The 24302-nt window shown below is 38.9% G+C and overlaps 1 protein-coding gene across 1 annotated transcript; it reads left to right on the top strand.

Moving 5' to 3' along the window:
* Positions 1-1586: 1586 nt before the first annotated feature.
* SNAP23 (synaptosome associated protein 23) lies at positions 1587-21949 on the top strand. Its single transcript, XM_054400077.1, has 8 exons — positions 1587-1619; positions 11156-11261; positions 11805-11846; positions 13526-13574; positions 14066-14183; positions 17288-17440; positions 17979-18123; positions 20566-21949. Exons 2-8 carry the CDS (start codon positions 11205-11207, stop codon positions 20629-20631), a joined length of 630 nt encoding a protein of 209 aa, XP_054256052.1. The 5' UTR covers positions 1587-1619; positions 11156-11204; the 3' UTR covers positions 20632-21949.
* The last annotated feature ends 2353 nt before the right edge of the window (positions 21950-24302 follow it).

Raw genomic sequence — 24302 nt, 5'->3', positions numbered from 1 at the left:
ATAAAGGTTATTACCTGTAAACATAGTGCTATAAACACACAAAGTACAAGCACACCGAGTGCCACATGTTATTGCTCTAAAAAGCAGATACTGAAGACAGCAGGCACCTCAGCAGTGAGAAACCACTGCTGTTGTGCTGGGCCAGTCCACCAGGCCAGATGCATCTGGAAAACGTTCCCAGGAACAATCTGGAAGACAGAAGCTTAAGAGCGTGTGCTTATATATGGGTTGTGCAGTGTGCAAAGACCCTATACTCTGATCACCCTGAGACAAAAACCATAGAATGTTTTGGGTTGGAAAGGACCATTAAGGTCATGTAGTCCAACACAAGTACAGTAAACAGAGACATCTTCAATTAGACCAGGTTGCTCAGAGTCCTGTCCAACCTAAACTTAAAAGTTTCTAGGGCTGGGGCATCTATCACCTCTCAGCAACATGTGCCTGCATTTCACTGCCCTCATTGTAAAGTTCTTCCTTCTATCTAGCCTCCTACTTTCATTTAAAACCACTGGCCCTTGTCCTGTTGCAAAAGGATCTGCTAAAAAGTCTCTATCTTTCTTACAGGTGTCTTTTAAGTACCAAAAGGCAACAATAAGGTCTCCTCATTTTCTCAAGGCTGGAGAACCCCAACTCCTTCAGCTTTCTTCACAGGAGGTGTTCCAGACCTGGTAACTTTTGTGGCCCTCTGCTGGACCTTCTCCAATAGGTTCACATATTTGATGTGCGGAGGGCTCCAAAGATGGACTCAGCAATCCAGATGGGATCTCACAACAGTGAAGGAGAGGCAATCAGGATTCACTTGGCTTTCTGAGCTGTAGGCACACATTGTCAGCTCATGTCCAGCTTTTTATTCATCAGTATCCTCAAGAAAGGAAAACAAGGTCTGGTTGCAAGGCCACCACACTTTCATTAAAAGGACCCTGCACAGGGTGTGAAAGCTGCTGTGGGTCTCGATGCTGTGAGAATTCCTGCCAGCAATCCAAATCAGCAGCCTTATTAGCAGGAATGCACCCTAAGAGCAACCTGAACAGGTAAGAAGTTATCCACACCCAAGAAGGAGTATGTCTCAGGAAAGGCTACCCGTCTCAGCTCCAAAAGATGAGGTCTGTGATTCCAAAGAGCACCTTCCCTCCCTGCCCTCATTCTTTTCTCCGGTAAAAGAAGAGGGGCTGACACACTTCCTCCTAACGTAGAGTAGCTTACCCGCAGCAAAGTCCCGCTGATAAGGACAGGACTATTTCTGCACCGCGCCCTGTTAACGCAGACCCTCTAGCAAAGCCTGGCCACGCTAACCGCACACACTGCCCCGCGGGGGAGAGGTGCGAACGCAGGCGCACAACCCTCCCATGACGCCATGATGGGTGTACACGAGCAGCACGCGGCGGCGGACCTCGAGCTAGCCGTTCCCGCCACAGGGCGTGCGTGGGCTTGTCGAGGGCGTCGGTTTTCCTCCGCCATGTTGGATGTGGCACGCGGCGCCGCTTCCGGTAGGTGGTGCTAGTTCCTGCTTCCGGGGGGCGGGCCGTGACGCGCTAGCAGTGGGGCCGAGCGGGACATGGGCTTTTAAAGGAGCGGCGCGGGGCTGCTGGGCGGTGGTCGGGTGTGAGGCAGCGTTGTCGGTAGGTGTGGGGCAGCTTCGGCCGATTCGGTTTGTTCGTTTGCTGCGTTCCGGCAGTTGGCTGGTGGATCTGGTCGGTGGCTACCTCTCTGCCGCCTAGCGCCCTGTGCGGGGCGGGCTCGGCTTTTCTGCGGCTGACGGGGGCCTGTGTAGGGTGGTGCTGGCCGCGCTGGCCTGTCTCGGCTTCTGGGTTCATGATGCATCGCGGGGTAGCGGGGACGCGGCCTGGTGTGGCTCTGGGTGGCCCGACGGGGCCTCCAAGCCCGTGCCTCAGCCGTGAGCTGTGTCTGTCCCCTTGTGTGCTGGAAGGCCTCGCCCAGTCCTCTCTGCCAGTGGTGTCAGTGCCGTGGCCAGATATTTTTACTTGCTTGATGAGAGCCTTTGAATTGACCTGTTACTCGGATGCGGGAGAAAACCCCACCCTTGCTATGCCTGCCTAAACTTGCACTGTACCCTGTTACTTTTAGGCTGACCGGTAAGGTGCTGTTGTGGTACAGGTCAACAATGAGCATCAAAAGTAACCTGTGTTTTTGTGCTTTTCTTAATTTTACCTTTTCATGTCCTTGGTATTTCTGGGAAGCTAACAAATGTAACTTTAATTTGCACCTTTTTTTTTTTTTTCTTTTTTTACTTTAATTTGTTTTAAGCAACAGAAGTTACTAACACACATGATGTGACTAACCCAAGCAGATAAGTTAAAGAAACTTTGGAAATTTCTTTATGCAACTTCTTCAGCTATTTACCTTCCTCTTTTTGCTCTTGTAAAGGGCAGTAGATGCTCAGTGTTGAGAAGCAGCTGGGTGTTGCTTTACTTTTTCATAAACAAGAACTAGCAAACAGGTTTGCTTTACTTGAGGTGTAAGTCTGATCCTGTGCTGCATAGAGAACAGCAATGTGGGAAGGTATTTAGGGACAAAGGGAAAGCCTTCTATGATGTCAGATCCTTGGTTAACTGATTTGAGCAATCAATTGCTTATTAGTTACTGATCTATATAGCTGTTGTCCCCTGCTCTGCTGTTTTTGAGGTAGCTTATTGTATAGCAGTTTTTTTTAATCCATTAGAAGAAGTGGAATCTGTTGCTGTTCGTGAATATACAGTTGATTGTGAATTTGTGTTGGCCAGTAACTAGTTTGAAGGGCATATCATGAGGCTTTACTAGGAACATAAATTAACTGTCGAGAGCAGTAAGAGTCGCAACACACTGCACAGAGGTGGTGGTAGTGCTAGTGCCTATTCTCTGCTATCATCTTTGTGCAGTGTGTTCAGGAAGTTGATAAGAGAAAGCAGGAAGCATGCAGAGTAGTGTCTTGTTCTTGAGCCCTCGCCTCTTCCCTCAGGGTCACAGATGCTTTATTCATTTATCTTGTGGACATGATCATATGGGGGAGTATGTTCTGGTGCTGATACCTTGTACCATCCTGCATTAGCTGGGCTGAACAAGTACAATAACTGTGTTCAGAAATGGTTTAAAATAACCCAAATCCTCAATACATGTGCCTATGTAAGTGATATAAAGAATTTGAAAGAACAAAAATCCACAATCTTCAGCTCAAAGCCATCTCATTTGTAAACTGCTCAATTTTTCATCTTTGCAAGAATGCACAGAAATTAATCATCAATGTTCACATTTTTCTAAGCATATAGTTGCATGAATTTTTCCATGTTTTGGTGAAGGTAACTGCTGGCTTGACAAGAGAAGGATCTGAGGGGGCATCCACGGTGATCTGAGGCTGTACCAATTTGCTGATGCCTGAAAGTATAGCTCAGAAGCTACTGGCTTTCAGTCAGTTACTGCAACAGCAGGGTTGTGTCATCTCCTAGTTCCTACCTTTTTGTTAAGATTACCCAAAAGGAGGCATTGGCTGTGTTTCTCAATCATATTTCTAGATGCATCAGTTACTATCTATTATTTCAGATTTCTTCCCTGGTATGTATATAAAACATCCAAGGAAAGAACTACTGAAATGGGAATTATAGGATTTTTGAGGTTTAAGACTTGGGTATTCCTACTGGTGGATTGTGTTAAAAGGATAAAGTGCAAGTCTTACTGACTTATCTGAAATGAACAGGGGGTCAGATGCAGATATTTTGGATATAGAAAGGGTAGTAGATTCTTTCATACTGTTACGTTATAAAAAATAATAACTTGGACATATACATGTGTAAGTTTTCCATTCAATTATTCCTAACTGGCTAAAGCTGTAACTAGTTTTTTGAAGATGAAAACAACGTGAGATAAAAGCATAGAAGCTTGCTAGAAAACTTTGTAGGAGTTATGATTTTTATTCACAGCTTGGCAACATCTCTTTTGGTAGAGAAAGAAGTTGTTCTAGAAAGCAAACTTGATTAATCTTACGTTTTTGGCCATAAAGAGATAATCTTATTTCGTCTTTCAGCTGTCGCAGCTCTTTTCTTCCATGGCCGGAAGTAGCATGCTGGCTACTTCTTCTCTCACTGTACTTGATATTCAGATGAAAGTTATGGATGATTTACTTATTCTGCATTTATGTAACCAGGCACCAAGGTACAGCCTGCTGTGTGCTCTTGCTTGTGGTAGTTTTAGGCTGTACCTTTAAAGTTTTCCACAGATCTTGAACAGAAAGTAATAAGGTGTAAATAAATCACTATTGGGTGTGAAAAGGAAAATAATAAGTTCTAAACAATCATTGGACAGACAACAAACATAAGCTAGTAATGGAAACAATCTCTCTGTTCATTTCTTCGTCTCTGTCTGATGTTTCTCCTGGCTTTACTGACCTTGACTGCATTGCTTTTGTTGTGAGTGGTATTAACAACAACTGTTCTGCTCTTTCTCTTGTCCCTTTTGTGTACAGGGGGGTAGGGAGAGGAGCAGGGGGAGGGAGAAACTGTTGCAGCTCCCCTGGTTTTTGGCCGGGTGGGTACTTGTGCTGTTCATCAATTGTAAATACCTGTAAATATTGTATATTTTGTACATATTCATTGCATTTCGTTGTAGATTGTAGTTTTACTTGTAAATACATCTTCGCTGGCTTCCAACTGGACTAATCTGGTAATTTAAGGTTGGGGGAGAATTTTCAGCCCACCACATTGCTGCTATCAAAATATCTAACAGGAAAAAAGGAACCATTTGTACTTAATGTGACTGATAACTCTGAACTAGAAGGAGGAAGAAAAGTTTATGATACTGAATAGAAGCGTAACTTGAGAGAGAAGAGGCTTTGCTCAAATACAGGACCTTCAGATGGTGGGTGAAGAATTAACTTGTGGTGTTTAGTGAATGTGATGGATGTATGCTGAGAGGTGCTCAGTCTGTCAGAGGCACAAAACTTCTGCATGTAGAGATGCAGAACAGATTGTTTAAGGTGCGTTTGTGAGCATTTGCGAACGATTTCTTGGTCTGGTGCAAGTAGACCTGTCGGATTTAAGAAAACTTGCCACTGACAGCCTCTGCCTGCTTAGAGTCCTTTCCAGATGCAGACTGTGATCACAGTTGAGCAGGCATTTTGCTAGGCCTTGTGGTACCCTGCAGTTGGTTTATATTGACAAAAATTAAGAAAAAAAAATGCCTGTGTGTCTTGACTGTTTTGGATAGCACAGCCTGAGTATGCCATCACTGATATAAAACAAGAAAGGAAATTTTCTTTTTTTGAGAGCTAATAAGCCTTAGAATTGCTTCACAGCTAGTGCTGAAGAAAAGCATAATCAAACAGCATGTATGTAAATTGCCTGCTATAGCTTTCCTTACCTTTCAAGTGTTTTATAAACTTCAGAAGATTATTGGGATTGAGAAGCCTTTGAAATCAGGCTATGTAATCTCACTGTTGTAATTTAATGTTTACATTGGAAAGAGTGTTAGCATAAATAGCTGGCATCTAGTTTAGAGGTAATTCTGAATGAAAAGTTAAACACTTGTAAGAAAAACCCCTAATGATGTGGAGGAAAATATTTGATCAATAACAGACAACAAAGAAAGATTTTATGTTGTTTTCCCTGTATGGTTTGGGAAGATGAGTAACAAAGGTGACTGTGCTCTTGCTGGCTGCATAAAGCAGAACTTTGATCTTGAGGCTCTGTCAATTCAAATGCTTTGTTTTTTTCTTCCTAAGCTTTTTAATGTGTCTATTGTGAGAAGCCCAGCCAGAGAGCTGCTGTTAATGAAAATGATACTGTCTTAGCTTTCTGATCACAGGCAGGTAATTTAAACTTGGAGACTTGTACACGCAGAGACAGCAGGTTGCTGCATCACTGCATTTGCTCCTATTGCACGTGTCTTATGAAGGGTATGGCTCAGCGGGTGCTAGCTCTCAATTCAGTAGTTGGAGCAGGGCAGAAGCCTGATAAACACTTGAGACACCTGAAGTGTGGTGGTGTGAACAACACTTCCCCAAATAAAACCAGACGCTGTACTCTCACAGGGTCACCCTGCTGCTGACACAGGAGTAGCTCACATCAGTATGTGTCACCTTCCAGTCTTTTTGTAAGTTAGACAAAGAACCTATTTAAAAGCTTCAGCCGCTCTGTGGGTGTGCTGATTAATCAAATTAAGATATCTAAGCCAAGGATGCCTTGGATGGGTCTGGCACTGTGCTAAAATTGGCCCCAAAGTGCCTGTCACATCCCTCATTGTTTTGCAGGAAATGCCTTGAGTTTTTAAACATTTCTGTAAAGTCACCTTCACTGGGTCTTTTCCTCAACTTTCTCCAACCTAAGTGCTTCACATAGAGGAGTGAACTGAAAATTTTCAAGGGTTTTGAAGCCATGAATAAATGCATAATGCTTAAAGTCTATAAAGAAATACATTTATTTCCGTTACCTCAAGGGTCAACCCTTGTCCAAGGGATTGAAATAACTCGAGTCTAATCTATCCTCAACCGATTTTATCTGCAATACCCTAATTTTAATGTGCTTTAATAAATTTATAGGAGGAGTCTTGTAAAGAGATAACATGTTACCAGCTGACCATAACATCTTATGGTCAGAATTGGAATTTCAAAATATTTCTTTTTTTTTTTTGTCCCCACAATCTCTGAAATAATACATGGCAGAACAGACCTATGATTTGAAGGCCTTGAATTGTTTTCCTTGCTGCTATTGTTTGTTGATGAATTTTCCTTCTTAAGAGATTGTAATGGCTAAGGTAATGGACATGTTGTGGTCTTGGACACTTTCTGGTAGAAATGTTTCATGAGCCAGTTAGTTCAAGAGAACATATTTTTATAGGAAGTTTGGTTCTGCGTAGCCTGTAGGTGCCAGTTTTTCCTGTGCAAGGGCTAGAGAGGGAGTTGCACTGAAAGGTGTTTAATCCTTGTAGTGTGGTAACTGAATAAATACTGCAGAGTACTTTTCGATAACAAAAAGTAAATACAGCTGCCATTACATCCTTCTTTGAAGAGGTTCGACTTTGTATTTAAGCACACTAGTTTCTTGTTTAAAACTTAACCACTGTAGAGAGAAAATAAACTAAACGCGCAGAATACTGTTGTAACTATGAAGTCTCTTTATGAGCTGTCTTTTTCTTCTTTGGTTGCTTTGTGATTAAGATTTTTTTTTTTTTTTAAATGCTAGGAGAGGGAAAGCAAAGAAAATAAGCTTTTAGCATGGACAGAAAAATGCTTGCCTTAATAAATTTTACATTATAATAAATATATGCCAGGAGCAGTTTAGCTGTGTCACGTTTTCTCTGAATATTTTATTTTTATTGAGGAATCTTAACCTTGGGTATTAAATAATTTTGTCACATACCAGTAACTTAAAAGTTGAGTGCTTTGATTCCCGGACAAAGGTGGGGGAGTGAATATTCTTTCTTAAGGTAACTGTACTGTGCTCTGAGTAGTCAAGCTATTATTTCAATACAAATTGCCTCCTCTTGGGTTGTTGGCATCTTCTTCAGCAGGTGTCTTTACTGCAAGATATTTCTGTGTTCCAGGTACAGCTACCAAGTGAGTATCTACATCTCTGGAAAGAGGGTGTTTTGGATATGTTTGGTTTATTCTCAGTTGCTGCTGTGTGCTTTTTCCCATGTTGTTAACTGCAATGTGCCGAGAGTTGTTCTTACTGCCTAGGGAATGTCTCCTCCTCTTCTGCTTCCTGGAACTAACTTCCTTTACAGATCTACTGTGCAGGTGTGAGTGTGTGTGTTGTTTTTGTTTACAAAAGTAATGCTGGTTAACTCTGTTGTACAAACTCACAGGAGTAAAATTTGGATTTTGGAGTCTAATGCACCCATTTGGGGTATTCTGGTTTAAATAGAGGTTGTAATCAAAACAATTCAAAAATGCCCTCTTAAGCCTGCCTTAAGATAAGGAAATGCTATCTTATTTTCCATAGCTCCAGTGGCAGTAGCTGGGAAATGAAGGTAAGCTTTCTGGGAAGTCTAGAAGAAGAAAGGTTACTTCACTGTTTTGCAGTGACATGAAACATCAAGAATGATCACAAAAGACCCTAGCCATACCCTACCATGGTATAAGATTATCACAACATTTGTCTCTAAACCAAATGTTCTAGGTAGTTTTATTCAGGTTCTTCTCACATAGGTCAGTTACTCTAGTAACTGTGAATTGAGTATGTGAACTATTGCTTTAGATTGTTTTCATCTCACAAGAGGAAAAATGGTACAGATGTCCAAATATGAATATCAGAAGGTAATCATGTGCGTCCTTCAGCTTTGGGGAGTCCTAAAAATAACTGGTTTTATCTATATTATGGATGTCTGTATAGAAGGGCTTTTTCCTTGTATCTTATGGCTGGATTTCTTCAGTGTTGGGTCAATTCATGAACAAATACCATAGATTGGTGAAGAAATTAGGAGGAATACTATGAGTTTCCATAGAACTTCTTTTCATCTGACAATGGAGTTCTTCAAGAAGCTGTGAGCAAGCAAAGGTTTGTTTGGGTTTTTTTTTCAGCGTTAGAACTGGTAGATTTAGTAGGAAGTGTTTGCTTTCAACCCATTGTCTGGTGTCACATGCAACAAAAGACACTTTCTGGGTTTGTGTGTTACTATTAACTGGTCAAATAATGGATTGCAAGTTCTTCAGTGAGCCAACATACAGCTCAAAGTTTGGGGGAAGTAGTTTGATAGTTAATAGAACATTAAGTAGCTCCTTATGTAGTGGCTGTGATTCTTCATGTAATTACTAGCAAATTTCAGCGTGTCATTATCTTTTACAAGACTTTAATATCATGTTTGTCAAGCTTAGGGTGAATTCAGTATAGCAAGTTAAGTTAATTCATGACTGTCAGCTTTGAGTAATGTTTGTTACCTTCCAAGCTATACCACAAAAAAATACTAGCTTGGGAGTTGAAACTATTTGTTGTCAGTTACCTTCATTTCCACTCTCACTGCTAGTTTGCTTTTCAGTGGCTTCTCTGTGATTGTGTGGTTCTGGTGGCACAGGATAACATTCTTGTGGTATTGAATAAAACACAAAACTCAGTATGTGGCCTCAAAGTACCCATCATTCAGATTCTGGGTGCTTTCTGGGTGTGAAGGCAGTAGTATAATGTATTTGAAGAGTCTTGTTACCCGTTACAGACTTAATTTGTAAACAAATCCTTCCTGTGTGTTTGATATTGTCATGCCCTTGCCTCAAAAGTCAAGAAACTGTTACTGTATTGTTGTGTTGGCTGTGAGAAGGCTCTTGGGTAACTGAAATGCAACTTCTGAGTTTGGGTTACTTCATGTGGCCAGCAGTTGTTTATGATGGAATGTGAGCTCCTGGGTAACCTGACCACAGCTGCAAAGGGAAGCAGGACACTAGCCTGCTGAAAAATCTCCACATCGCTCTGGGAATACAGCTGCAATTCCAACTCTTCTTCAGTTACAATGGGATTCTTGGAAAGTTGTTGTATTCATAGTGTGGGAATATGGTGTCCTTTTTGCTGTCCAAGATGAGATGTGTTTATGGTTCCAAGCTACTGAAGTATCTGATTGTGTTTTGGCTCAAGTAGGGAAAGGCTGGCCAACCTGTGCCAATTACAGTAATCCAGATATTGCTCGTTCACTGCAACTATATAATTGAAGTTTCATGTTGTTTCTGAATATTAGGCAAATGTGAGATTCTTCACCCAAAGAATCAGCTTGATATTATTTTCCCATGCTTAATCTAATTAAGTGAAAACTGGTCCTTTCCTCCCTGACCCTGCTTTACTGGTCCTCAGCTGTGCAAGCCTTGAAGGGCATCCCAAACTCCAAGCTGGTATTCAGCTGTCTTAAATAAACCTCATGAATGAAGCTTAAGTTGCTGATTATGTAGTGAAACTGGACTACTGGAAACTGAGCTGTCAGGCCTCATGTGAGAGTGTCTGAGGATGTATGTAAGGTAGTAAAGACCAGACCTGCTGAAGTATCCCCAAATCCTGAAGCACTTCTGTAGCAGGGGATTAGATGTCTTGAATTCAATTTGCCCTCAGAGGCGTGCACACTTACTGCAAAGAGATGTGAACCAAATCCTTTCTCTAGCCAATAGCTGGGTGAATCTACATGAATTTGACCTTACAGGAGCAGTTACTGATGTCATGTCTTGAAATACTGATCTTGTAGGGAAAAATGGAACATGGTTCTGTTAATCAAACAGGACATTTGACATTTGTTGTGATCTTAATTGAAAGCTACTCAGGTGAAAGAGCCAAGTTTAATCTAAAGTTAAGGAGAAGATTAACTTTTAAAAAATACTCCTAATGTTCAGGTTATGTGCTATTATTAAATTCTTTTACATCCTGGGAGCTCTGTTTTCCCATTGCTAGGAATGTCAGCTGCTTGGCCATTCATTCAACAGAAATGTGGATTCCTAGCTCTAAAAAAACCTGGATCTGATAAGAATACACTCATTGGGCTTGCTTTTTCAAAAATGCTTGTCTCTTCAGCTCAAAATATATCTCCTGTTAAAAGCAAAAATTTATATCTTGGTGTGTTGAGATTTAGTTATGAAAAAATCTTGATCTATGTTTGTTATGGGAAAGGTAGATTTAAAAGCCTTTGCTAGAGTTGCATACATATAATTTAGAACTCTTGCAGATCCTTTTGTATTTGAGGAATTTGCCATTCTGTAAGAACAACTATTTCTAGAGTGTTACTGGAATAATTTTGAGTGGTGCTTAGTCTGTGACAGTGTTTTCCCTTCTGACTGTTGAAATCTCTCTAAGGGAAAGAGAACACTTAAAGCTTATGATAGTAGATTAAATGCCTTAAGGAATTTCTTTCTGGATTACTGGATAAACCAATGTGTGGAGAAGCTTTTTTTATTGTAAGATGTCATTTACTGATTTTTTTTTTTTTTACCTTAATTTACCAGTGGATAGAATTTTCAAAAAACATTTAGGAAGCCAAATCTTGGAAAGGAAACTACTTCACATACTTACTGTTGCAGCATTTCTCTTCATTTCTCAGTGATGTTATGACTGAATAATCCTTTTAGTGCTCTTTAGTCCTAACCAGGTGTTGCAGTATGAAAACTAAAGTGTATAGGTTTTTATTCTCTGAAAAGTCTTACAGTTTCAAATTAAATAACTGATACAAGGATAATTCTCCTACTGAACTGTTATCTTTTTTACAGGGAGAAGATTCTTTTTAACGTGATTACTTAGAAGTAATAATTCCTCATCATGGATGATTTATCGCCTGAAGAAATTCAGCTGAGGGCCAACCAGGTCACTGATGAGGTAAATACTACAGGAAGCCATCTGGGATTAGAGTACTTAATTGCCAGGATTACAATGTCTTTTAAAAATGGAGCAGCCTAGGGTAGTGATTCTGCAAGAGTATAGTGGAATCTTTCAAATTCTCACTTTACATGATAAGTACTGGCCCAAAGACTACTCCTAAAAGGGGGTATGAATTTAAATGTCTGAACATTAAATACACCCATTGAGTACTGATCACCCAGTCCTGATTACTAAAATGGTGCAGGCTGGGTACCTACACTATTCTCAATCATGGTGACACTTCATGACTTGAACTAAAATTCATTTGATAATATTTTATAATGACTAGCGAGTACTAAAAAACCAAGGGTTTGCCGTCTGAAAAATCCTCGTATGCTGCCACTATGCCTATGTTGTAGCATGTGTTGCGTATACACAGGCTGATGAGTTTTTGTATATTGCATTTTTTTGTACATTGCTTTACTGCAATAAACTGGTGAAGATGAGTTTCCAACACTGGTATATACTGTTAACACATTCACTTTAAAATTATCTTTCTAGTCTTTGGAGAGCACAAGGAGGATTCTTGGCATGGCTGTGGAGGTAAGAAAAGGCTTTTGAATTCCTAGGGATTTATTAATTGAAGTATAAGCAGCATGTTAGCTATCATAAAGTGATCTTAATCAGTTTTTCTTTCTCAAATTTTTTTCTATACACATGCTTCATTATTAGAAGTTGCTGCTTTAATTCAGAGGTAAAGTTAGAATGACTTAAATGTAATGTTCTTCACATCATTGAGCCTGATCACAGAAGGATCAATATCCTTTTTTACCTGTTTTCTCCAAGTAAAATGGCCTAATCTCTAAGTGCTACAGATTACTTATGAAAAATCTGCCGTGATGGTCAGTTATGGCTTTGGCTGCTGCATCACTTGCTTCTCATAACATCTTCCATTTGTCTTTTAGCCCACTTTTCCTGTGCACAGTGTGCAAATGTTTTGCTTCAAGGGGGAGGGTAGGGCTCATTTGGGTGGGGTCATAGAAGGTAGGGCTACTTTTAGCTTTAAACAAAAGTAGTTCTATTTATCAGTTTTAACTTTAAAGAAAGTTAAGTAACAATGAGACACAACTTGAAACAAAACTGTTTCTGTTGATGTTTGAGGAATCTATGTTAAGGCTTACATGCCCCACTGTAAAAATACTTGGAAGTGTACTTTTGATACTGTCATCTCAAAAAAATGTAGAGCATCCTGTTGGTAAGGATTAAGATAAGATGGCTTATAGTCAGCTTTGTTAGACTTAAAGGTTAACTGGTTTAGCAAGGCAATTTTGCTAGTAATTAGATATGCCATAGACAAATGGGAATTCAGAGATTAAGCATTAATGCTTTTCGAAGATAATGCTTAGACTTTCAGTGCTGGGAACTTGAGACAATTTATTGTCGGTATGAGAACACTAAAAATATGTCGTGAACAAGGACCCTGAAGTGTCTGGGCTGTGCTGCTTTAGAACCTCTATTCACTGCCCAGATGGTAGCAGGCTGATGTGAAACTGAAGGTGCTTGTGTTACCAGTGAGGCATTTGAAATGTAATGTGCCAATGTAACTTCTTGGAAGTTTGGTCATTCATAGAAACTGAAGCAACTCCTCCTACCATAGACAGTTCTATGCTGCCAGTTTACAGTAAAGCATGGGTGCAGCTTTGCATGCTGGGCTCAAGACTCTGAGCCAGCAATGAGCTGTACTCTGATATATCTCTCACTGATGATTTCTTGTTCTTCTTTCTAAAACTACTGATGAGCTAGTATTTTTCTGATACCTTCTGTTACATTCTCAAGGATAATTTTGCCGGTTTTGTTTTGATTTTTCTTTTTTTGGACAAGACTAAAGGCCCTATTGAAAGGTGTAGGGTTAAGAAATGAACTGAATGCCACTTTTCCCAAGGCAAATGTGGATCAACATTTGTAGCTTGATGTTGTCGTAGTTCAATCTGAGTGTTATGATAGATTTTATCTTGTAGTGTAAAAAAAAAAAAATGCCCTCACCAAAACACAAACCAATCCCAAACACAAAAAAAACCCCACTCACCAAGATAGCATAGCAGGTGAGATTATTATTAACCTAACATAGGATCTCATCTGCAATTTAGAATAGCACTGCTAGAGAAGTTATTCCTATCACAGTGTTTTATGAACATGGTTGGCTTATCAAATTTACTGTAGAGACCTGATTCTACATTGCTTTGTTGGAATCTGGTTTTATATCTGCAAATTTCTTTCTGCAGGCCCAGGATGTTGGCATCAAAACTATCACTATGCTGGATGAACAGGGAGGTGAGTTTGTCTGTCTTCCTAATACTAATAATCAATTTCTTGAATGAAAGACAAAGGGCAAGAGTGTTTGCTTTATTAAAGACTACTTATCTGAAAATGACATTTGCTAATTGGTTATTTCCATAGATTTTTAGTATTTAAGAGAAGGTTTAAAGCAGTTGAGAGACCATGTTAGTTAAAATGTAGTACAGCTCTGCTATAGGAGGGGATCCTTCCCATTATAGTGTGAATGTAATTGCATATATTCTAAAAGCAGCAACAGAAGTGCTGCTTTAAGGGTATAGACAGTATTTCTAATATAGTAACTGAAACCTATAATTTCATGTTTTTCTTAAAATTAAATTATAAAATTGATCTCAGAATGCAGGAAAAAGTAGGCATTAGTCCTGGTATAAAGATAGAACTGAAACTTTCCCACTGGAAAGAAATGTTTATATCCGATCCCCACCTTCCCCCACTCTGTTTGTTGAGGTTACTTGTTTCTCTTCCAGAACAACTAAATCGCATAGAAGAAGGCATGGACCAGATAAATAAGGATATGAGAGAAGCTGAGAAGACATTGACAGAGCTCAACAAATGTTGTGGTCTCTGTGTTTGTCCTTGTAACAGGTCAGTTAAATTGATACTTTGGTCTGAAGGTCTAAAGTATTCCCAATGGCTACTGTACTTGGAGGTAGTCTGTAATAAAATTGGTAATTAAAATGTGCTGAATCTCTAGGAAAGTTAATTGTTTTGGTTTGTACAAGTGCATCCTCTTGAAATTGCATGAGAACAGCTAAAGCTTACTTGCATCTAATCATATATTGTGCCCCTTTTGCTGTAAGTATACCTGCTGCACATGAAATGTGACAGTCTGCACAATTGTGCTTTAATCTCCTCAGAGGTTATACATAGTAGAACACTTTTGGTGGTCATACAGATGAGACCAAACTGGACTGTGGATAGCTGTATGCCTGAAGAGGCAAAGAGAAGTCTGAGTCAGAAATTTGACTCCAGGTGTTTTTGGCTTTTTTTTATTCCCTCAAATACTTTTGTAGTAACTTAATAGCAAGAAAGCTTCTGGCTTGTAGAAGGGAAGTAATATTGCTTCCCTAGCCATTTTTAAAACGCTTGTGCATTAGGAAGGAAGAAAGGGTAGGAGAACAGACTTTGTTACGTTCATCTTTCACTAGTGTGTACATCAATTCTTGCTGACCTGCTTCACACTGCCTTTGTAACATCAGTGTTCTGTCTACTGTTTCCAAGTCAGTTAAGAGTAATCTAATTTTTGTATGCCACTGCATGTGTGCTTCTAAACACCCTAAGCAATCAGAAATCAGTATTATAAGGAAAAGAACTTTTTTTTGAGAGATACTAGCTTTAAGCAGCAAAGTATCCAATTGGTCTGTATGAATTGAATGTGATCATAGTTCTTCCAAGAGAAGAAAAAAAAGTTACTTTAGTGTGCCCTGTTAAGTGAGTAGTCTGTGTGTTAATTCATTTTTAGCTCTTCTGCATGAGCAAAAAACCTTTTATTTAACTGAGAGGTAGCAAAAATTTACGTAAAAATTCCTTGTAGTAGGTATACCTGGGGGATCATTTAGGATAGATGTGAATGTGGCTTCCAAGGCTAACAGTCATCAAGTTTTAGTACTTTGAAAAAGCCCTGAACACTGGTTAGGTGTGCTTACTACTTCGTATTAATTTTATCAAGCTGATGGACTTTGTACATTTTGACACACTCAGTCTTTGTTTTCTGTAGTTGACAGTCTTATTTCACACAACCTAAGCAGCTTATTGACACTGAGCAGGCTTAGAATTTGTCAAGTCTTGCAGCACTCCAAATACACACAACAAAATAAATTCATTGTGTAGCAAAACGGGCAGTAATGTGCAGAAGAATCTACTAGAGAAGTAGAAAGCAGTGAAGAAGAAACTGAATGCTTTTCATGTATTTAGTGGTACATCTGTTTTTCTGTCAGTTATTTGTCAACCATTTATCTCCAAAGCTTGCTTTTTTAAAGCTAAATCAGAACACTTGTTGAATTAAATACTGCTTTTCTTATTTTTCCTGGGCTTAGATTGTTTATAAAAGTTTTGTGAAAACACAAAATACTGGCAGTACTCTAATATATTAATCTGTGTACTAATAATAATTTACTTGTTTGCTGGTCTTTACTATTTTCTTCTCCATTCTCTCCTAACACTGATGCTTGCTTTCTAAAAATGAAGACTAGGATAAGAAGCTGTATTCACTTAACTGGTGAGAACGGATTGTAGGAAAAGGTCAGTCTTCTGAGCACAGATGTACATTTAACTGGCTGTCTGAAGTGATGCTTCTCTTGGCTTTGTGCTTGCAAGTGCATGATGTTTGCATGCAGGTCTCCTTGTGATGTGATGTATTGTAATGAAACATGTTGAAATGAAACATGAGAGAAGTCAATGTGTTACCTCTGGCACCTAGGACTTAACTGATCCTGAAGTTAAGCTCTCCTGCTGTTGCAGCTTTAGTATGAATAAGATCAAAACATAACACTCAAGTTAGTTGCAGTAAACAGAAAGATATTTTAAGGCTGTGTATGCACAAGGTCAGGTTTCTTTTGGGCTCTGCTGCATGCAACAGTTCCATTGTGAACTGAGAAATTAAGTAGTTTCTTGTTTCATGTACTCTGACTAGATTACTTGTCATAGCATCTTGACCTATGAAAAACAACTCTGCATTTTTATACACAAAAGCAAGATGAATGAGGGGAATACTTCATTACAGCTAATTTCATACCTCTTGTATGTGTGCAATTAAAAGTAATCAATTATTGTATCTATAGTGACCTTCAGTAGCCCAAATGTTTCACATTTGTAGGTTGGATGTATTGAAAGACAGTAGAGATTTCCCTTCACAGGCTTTTAAATAAATGGAAAAGTGGCAGTCAAGTCTGGCTGATGTAGCTTAAACATGAAAATGCCACAAACAAGGTGAACATGAGAATGTTCTTCTCAAAACATGTTCATGAGAACAGACTCCAAGTTAGATCAGTTATATTTTTTTTTTCCTTTCTTGCTTTTGTGGGTCTGTGATTCTTGATTTGCTTCATGTCAGTGTGCATTCTTGAGTTTCTTTTTCTTCTGAAATATGTGGTAAAAGCGTAATGGTAAGTTTGTTGCTTTAATGAAGTTAGTACAACTTAATTGCAGAACAAAGTTGGTATTTAAACATGATTATAACTGATTTTGAAATAATAGTATTGAGAAATGTTAACTTCAAAAGAGACTTGGTGACAAAACGTGTTTGACAAAAAACAGTCAAGATTAATTATTTTCTTGTATAGATAATATCTTGTAGATATTTGTATTTGAGTGAGTTTTTTTCTCCTTCATCCCCACTTCTTTCTTGTAAAGTAACTAGTAGTGACTAACTCCTGTTGTAAATGCAGCTGTGTCTTATGACAGTGCAGGCTTTCCTGTTTGAAGTCATAAGCTTCCCCTCTTCTGGTAATGTGACTTTGAGGAAATTACTGTGCTTGCATTCAAGGTTAAGACCAGATCACTGTCCTTAGAGTAACTCAATGTTTGTACTATCCTGATAAGATAATTGTATTGTATAGACAAGGCTCTGTCTATACAAAATCACAAGGCACAAGACAAATACTTCTGTAAATCCTAGATTTAGAGAGAACTTCAGTCAGGATGCTATATCAAAGATGTAGTAGTTCAGGCTTCTTATTTTTATGGAGCAGGACGAAGAACTTTGAGGCTAGCAAGGCATACAGAACAACCTGGGGAGACGGAACAGAGAACTCATCAGATCAGGTGATATCGATGCAGCCGAGAAGAATCAATCAGCAGCAGCCTCAGACTTCTAGAGGACCAAGTGGTGGATACATTACAAGGTTCACTTACTGATATTCTGCAGTCTGTAATGCAAAAATCTTGAGTTACCAGTTGTCAGCTTCTTTCAGCTGCATTTTAGGCAAAGTTGTTCAGTATTAACTGTTGCAGCTTTGAGAGGAGATGGCATAAGCCTATACATCAAGTATTGCAATGCTCACATTACACCTTTTTTTCAAATAGTGGTGATGTTATTTGTCTGTTTCTGGATGTGAGTACACTAGAGACTACTTGGTTATTGAAGGAACTTGACAAGACCAAGGGCTTTTATTGTCATAACGTATGCTTGAGACTAACTAATGTCTTTATCTGGTAGGTGTTATTTTAAATTCTAAGGCAGTTTTTGTAACAGCAGCTACGTTAGCACCTTTTCTGAGTGGACTGCTTGCTTGGAATATATGGGCTTTTAAGAGTGAAAACCTGCTTGAATGCAGTGCCTGTCAGAAAACTGTGCAACAAACAATTTCGGCTAGAGTAAATTAAGGGTAGGGAAAAGCAAGTTCTTATATTTTGGAAACGTTGTCTTATTTGTTTGAACAGGATAACAAATGATGCCAGAGAAGATGAAATGGATGAAAACCTTGCTCAAGTGGGAAACATTCTTGGGAATTTGAAAACCATGGCTTTGGATATGGGCAACGAGATTGATGCCCAGAATAAACAAATAGACCGGATAAATGTAAAGGTAAGTGTCCAAAGTGATCTCTGCCTTCAGCTTAGGACTTGTTACTGACAAGTTACAAGGAATGAACTCGTTCTTCTATTGACTGTATTTACAGTACAGTAAGTATGCATTAAGATTATACCATCCTCTAGGTTGCAGTGATTTGAACAAGATATAGATTGATATTTTACTATGTAGCTTAAAATTCAAATGCTTCATGGTGTCAGGAAAACTAAAAATACAGCACAGATCACTGCCAACTCTGGAATTCACTAGACTTGTTTGTATCAAAAGAACAAACACTGGAGGCATAACTGGGGAATTGTGGCTTGCAGGGAATCCTGTATGTGGTAGGGAATAGCAAGATTCTTCTAGAATTCCTAAAGCCACTATAATCATTGAATGTAAAATAAACTACAAGTAATTGTCCTAATTCTTGTGGACTGTTCAATATTGGGGCTGGGGAGACTTCAGAATAATCAGTTTTGTAGGTGCACAGGGACATGGTCTGCTGTCTCAGTCATAATCAGTACTTCATTTTTTAATTGCTTTAGATTAATTTCCCCAAACAAATGAATCATAAATGTATATTACGTTTTTTTTCCTACAAGTGGCTAACTTACGAGGAAGCTAGCTGCATTTGAGAAATCCCCACATTCTGAAGTGGCATCCTGCTTAAAGGAAATGACAGCTTTAATGAGCAGTGTATATCAAACATGTAAAAAAGCAGAAGTGACCACTAATTACTGTAAAGTCATAGAATTAAGACTAAATGGGAATTTTAAAAGATCACTGAAATGTCCACTAGGATTAAAAGCAAGAAGGAATCTTTTTTTTGAAGTACTGAGCTAGTCTGACATAAATGCTGATTATACCTATGACAGCATCTCAATTTTGTCTAGTAACTTAGGGGTGGTTGTATTGATAAGGCAAAAGAACTTGATCTTATGGAGGGTACCTTAACTGTCATGCACTGTTCCCTCAAAGGACAGATCTGAGGTGATTGTAAAAAGTAAAAAAGTACAACATTTTAAAGAACATGAGGAAAACTTAACTGGAGATTAAAATGAGCTGTAAAATTCTTACAGCTTATAAAGTAGACTGAAAATTTCTTGGTCAAAGTTAACTGCAAGTGGGAATTACTGCATTTGGTAATAGTCTTATTTCAATACTTATTTTGATGCTTTCCCATTTTAGTGCTCTAAAAAGAACCAACCACTTTGCATATCAGGTCTGTTAAAATGTGATGTAAATAAATTAGAATTGCTAGACAAAACAGCAGTCAAAAAAGTGCAGTTCCAGGCTTTGAGGCTGGCAACCTGTTTGAGGATATTTAAATTAATCCTTTTCCGCTGGTAGCTGTGTTCAAATCTAGTGAACTGTGTGGAAACCAGATCAGTATTTTTGGGATGAATCTCCAAAGGACAGCATCATATAAAAACCCCCAGCAGTATTAAGCTTAACTGCAGAATGGATTTGATGCTTTAGAGGTTTACTGGGGAAAAAAAAAAATCCAACTCACCTGGAAAACAAAGGCTTGTCTGGGTGACTTTTGATAGCCTGCATTGTTATGCGGGGCTAGTAACCTGAATAAATCCCTTATAAAAGCTTGAGTTTCTGGTGTTTTCTTAGAACATCTAGGAGCTGGGTCAATCTGTTTCTGAAGTGGTGTTAAAAAGTTAGATTCTCACTTCTGTGTAGTGGATTCCTGCCTCTTCCCTAGCCCTTGACCCCTGAAGCATAGGAAGGAAAGAATAGGCTTGACCTGCCAGTGTCTTCTTCCCAGCCCATTACAGTATGAAATGGCTAATATTTGGCACAAGTGAAGTTTCTCAGGAGGTTATCTCATGGTGAGGGCAGAGGCTGGTGGTGTATATATTACCTCTCCTCTTCCTTCCCCACTGCAGGGTGGATGATTGGGGAATTACTCCAAAGCTTCTTATTCCTTTCAGTAAAACTGTATCTTGATACTTGCTCAGTCTAGATGCTGTGGCTGACTTGTGAGGCTTTATAATAGTAAAATATAGAATGAAGTGCTTTCCTTACAGATATGGTACTGAAGGGTGTGTAGATGAAAAACAGGAATTGGCACCGAGCAAAATAATTCTGACCTTTATAGTCACAGGTCACTTCTCCTTTTGACTATTATTTCTAGTCCCTAGCAACAAGGCTGCTCTGTATGATTCTGAAGATGTCTAAACACTTGGAGAGTGAATTCTTATCACCTTGTTCTGTTAATACTCTTCCTCACTTGCTGAGGCAAGCTGCTGTATGTCTTGAGAGTCGGCTGAAAACTGGTTATTCTATCTGCTGAAATCGTATGCTAGCTATAGTAGGGAGGGAATTACTTCCAGCTGAAGTTGTTCTCCTGTCTACCACAGTGATAATACCCTGCAATTCAGAAGTTCATGTCAGCTAGCTTGAATTTTTTAAATTTTTTTGCATGGTGAATTTCTCTTTCAGGCTGATACAAACAGGGAACGCATTGAGCAAGCCAACATCAGAGCCAAGAAACTAATTGACAACTGAAGCCTGCTGTCATTGTTCGATGACACTGTCTCTCCAGCTGCAAGCCACCATGTTCGTGGATCTGTGAAACTTCTCCTATTCTGAAATAAGAGGGGCTGGGAAAAATGAAGCAGTACCCTTTGTATAGGGACTAATTTTCCTTTATTTTTTTCATTGCTTCACGTAAGCATGGCCTTGACTTCAAAAAAGCAGCCAATATAGCTTCCTCCTACCCATCTGCCTTCACTTCCTTTAAACTGCTCAGGGCTACAAGTATTACAGCTTTGAGAATCTTCCTGCATGTTTTATTTCCCCCTCCCAGTCTTTTTTTTTTGTTTTCTGCACCCAAAATACAGTGCTTTTACTGAAGTTGAACAAGCAGGGTAACCTGAACTCACAGTTGTGGAAAGTTGGAGAGGGCACTTTGCACTGTTTGAAATACCTCATAAATTGAGTGTCTTCACTAAAATAGGGACTTGGTGAGTATTGTCTGACTTGTATCTCTATCAGGCTTAACCACAGTTTTCCAGTCCAAACCTCATGATTGGTTGGGGGGTGAGTTTGTGAATTACAGAATTGAACAGGCCCACTACTTAGTACTTGTGGGTTGAGGGCTTTAAAACACTTCCTAACCACATGAAACTAAATGTAAAGGTAACTGGAGGGATATACAGGTTTTGGCACTGTGAATTGACGTTGGTTTGGAGGCCACAACTAGGAAATTATGCTGTGTTCTGGTATTTGTTATGTGTATGTATACCTGATTTAAACCCCATGCACATGTGAGTAGAAGAAAATAAAACTATCTGCCTAAAGTATTTATTTGATGGAAAATGTTATGCCCCTCATTTTGAAGTTAATGCTGAAGTGTTTGCACATAAACTGGAAGAAACTGAGAAGCAAACCATGCAGTTTTTCTTGCATCCCATGTCAGATTCTATTTGGGCCAGTTTTTACTGGAATTGGGCTTATGCCTTTTTCCAGTGTGAAACAATGACAGATCTGGTAGAGAGTTTGCTCTCTGCAGTGACTTTGGGAGAGCTTCTTAAACCTTCTGATAGCAGAAGTTCGTTATGAAACTTTAGTCACAAGTCTGGAAGAAGCAGTACCTGCTAAGAACTATGCTAGTTCCTGACTGGTTTATTATTGCAGGTTTTGGGACTGGCAGTCGGAAATATTACGCGTTCAAGTTCCTTGAAAATGAAAATTTCCTGTTGTGTTGCAGAATAGAGGAGTTTCTGACCAGGTGAGGTAAAGCTCACTTCATGGGAAGAATATTGTCGTTTTACTGTAATATGATCAGATTTAGTCCCAGGATTTTCCTGATTTTTTTTTTTTTTTTTTTTTTGTGAGGAAACTGCCAGCGACCTGTATAACTTCTCCCAGCAATATGCCTGTTTTAAAGATGAAAATTGTTTGTACTAATCTGTGATATTCAATGTTGGATGGCAAAAATATTCAAATTGATTGGCAGAGTAATTAAAACTAATAGCATTATGAGGTGGTTTTTTGGAAGGACAGTCCACATGTGTCCTGCAGCCATTAATATTCCCAGGGCTAGGGAGATGACATTAATCTGCTGAAATATAAGACAAACTGTTCAGTGTTTTGTTTCCATTGTAGATATGCAATCAGTTTTACTGTTATGTCACACCCAGGATGACTTGATATTTAAACAAAATTGAAAAGAAAAACCACACAAAACAAAAAGAAACCCAAAAAAACAAAGCAAACACACCAAAACCAAAAATGAACTGACCAAAGGATGGAGCTGCTGCATGTAATGAATAGGCCAGTTGTAGAATGTCATCTGTGAATAAGGTAAAGTCATTCTTAGGGGACTGTATGCTTTAGTGTGTGGTGGCTTCTCTCTGGTTTCCAGTAATTGTTGGAAAGCTAATTCATCTGTCTACTCCATTAGTAAATGATGATTATGTGCTTAAAAGGACAAGTAGCAAAGAACATTGCCTAGTGATTGTTAGAAATATACTTTGATGAGAAAATATAGGGAATTTGTCTGCTTTTGTTGTGTTTTTCCTTCTTACAAACTTCAGGTTGACTGAAGGAATATTTGCTGCTGGTTTTGAAAGCAAAGTATATGTTATTTAAATTAAGGTTTTCTCCTGAAACAGATGACTCAAGTGGTGACCTTATTCTGCCTACAACAGTGCAAACCTGCTCTGTAGCATCTGGACATTCCAAACATTGGAATGTTGGTTTGTTTGGTTGGGTTTTTTTCCTCCCTTGTCATTACCATTCTGTTCTTGACTTCCCTGAGCTGTAACAACAAATCAGCATACTGGCTGAGAGAATGCTGTGACTGGTACATCAGAACCATAATACTGAATGAATACCACACATGAAAATAACTTCTGAGACTCTAAGCTTGAGTATTAGTGGAATACCAGTACTCCTTTCTGATGCAGCAAGAGCCTAATCTGTAAGGGAGTTAGTGCCTTCATGTTAGTGAACAACACAGTTTCCTTCTTGGATTGTCTTACTATTGTCTGTAGACTAAATGCTTAATTTCCACATGGAATACTTGTACACCTCTGTATTTCTGAATGCTATTAAGAATGAAGGTTTACAGTTTCTGCTGTTGATTGTCAAACTATATATTGTGCACACAAAAAATACATACTTTTATAACTGAATGTGTTCTAGAACTATTTTCTTTGTCTTTAGTTTCCTGTCCTTGAAAAACTTGGCAGAACTAGTTGCTACTATGCAGTTAGGAAGTTTCCCTTCTATTTTTATTTCACAGAAGTGCTAATGCTAACAAAGGAATGGGTGTGGTTGGGAAGAGAGAAATATTGTGGGTTTTTTTTTTTTTTAGCACTCCCCATTTTCACCCCTGCATAATCAACATCCTCTAGCTTCAAACTATGAAATATGTCCATCTTTTTGAAAGACTGTCAATTTGACATAAGATACTTCAGGATGATGGACAAAGTAAAATAAACTTTCCATCTGAGTATTAGTAACAGATGCCTAGCAAATACCTAGTCCAGTAGGTGAAATCCAGTGACTTAACCTACTGCCACTTGTGTGGCAACTTGAATTGTCTTTTCTTGGATAATCAGATTCCCAGAGTGCTCTAAGAGGGAATGAGGATGTGGGGGAGATACTTGTGTTGAGTTGCATTTTTTTTGCTGCAGGAGAGGAGTGTGGTAATAGTATGAAAAAAGCGCTTCTTAGAGGTGGTGGGGTTTTTGTTTGGGTGGTGTGTTGTTTGGGGATTTTTTAATAGTTACTGGTAGAATGAGGGATTGCTGAGTATGTGACTATTCTGAGCATGTGGCATCTTTCTCATGGGTACACTTGGATTATGATAATTCATAAGCTAGCCTACTCCATCATAAAATACAAATTAAGCCTTTTAACACAGGGATAGCTCTAGCATCAACTGCAGCACATACTGCTTGTGTAGCAACTTGTAGAACTGTCTTCAGTGAAGGCTTCGTGGTGAAACAGCACATTGTCTGTGCAGTGACTTGCAGTTAATTCACCTTTAACTGCCTTTAATCCATCAACAGGAATGCACTATCTAAATGTTGATTGAATAGGTAGGTGAAAAGTGTATGTTACTGCAGTGGGAAACTGGAGAGTGAGTGTTATAGGTCTGAAATAAAATACAGCAATGGTTGATATTTTTAACTAGGGTAACACTTTTAAACCTCAAGAATTCTAAA

Source organism: Indicator indicator, chromosome 4 (genome assembly GCF_027791375.1).
Source record: "Indicator indicator isolate 239-I01 chromosome 4, UM_Iind_1.1, whole genome shotgun sequence".
Lineage (NCBI taxonomy): Eukaryota > Metazoa > Chordata > Aves > Piciformes > Indicatoridae > Indicator > Indicator indicator.
The sequence above is the reverse complement of the archived record's forward strand: the minus strand, read 5'-3'. Positions and strand labels throughout refer to the sequence as shown.

Bases quoted from the DNA above. Each gene is read 5' to 3' on its own strand.
- SNAP23 (XM_054400077.1), top strand. From the start codon at position 11,205: ATGGATGATTTATCGCCTGAAGAAATTCAGCTGAGGGCCAACCAGGTC. The intron at 13,575-14,065 runs GTGAGTTTGTCT...TTTCTCTTCCAG, and splicing joins TATGCTGGATGAACAGGGAG to AACAACTAAATCGCATAGAA. The intron at 17,441-17,978 runs GTTCACTTACTG...TTGTTTGAACAG, and splicing joins AGTGGTGGATACATTACAAG to GATAACAAATGATGCCAGAG.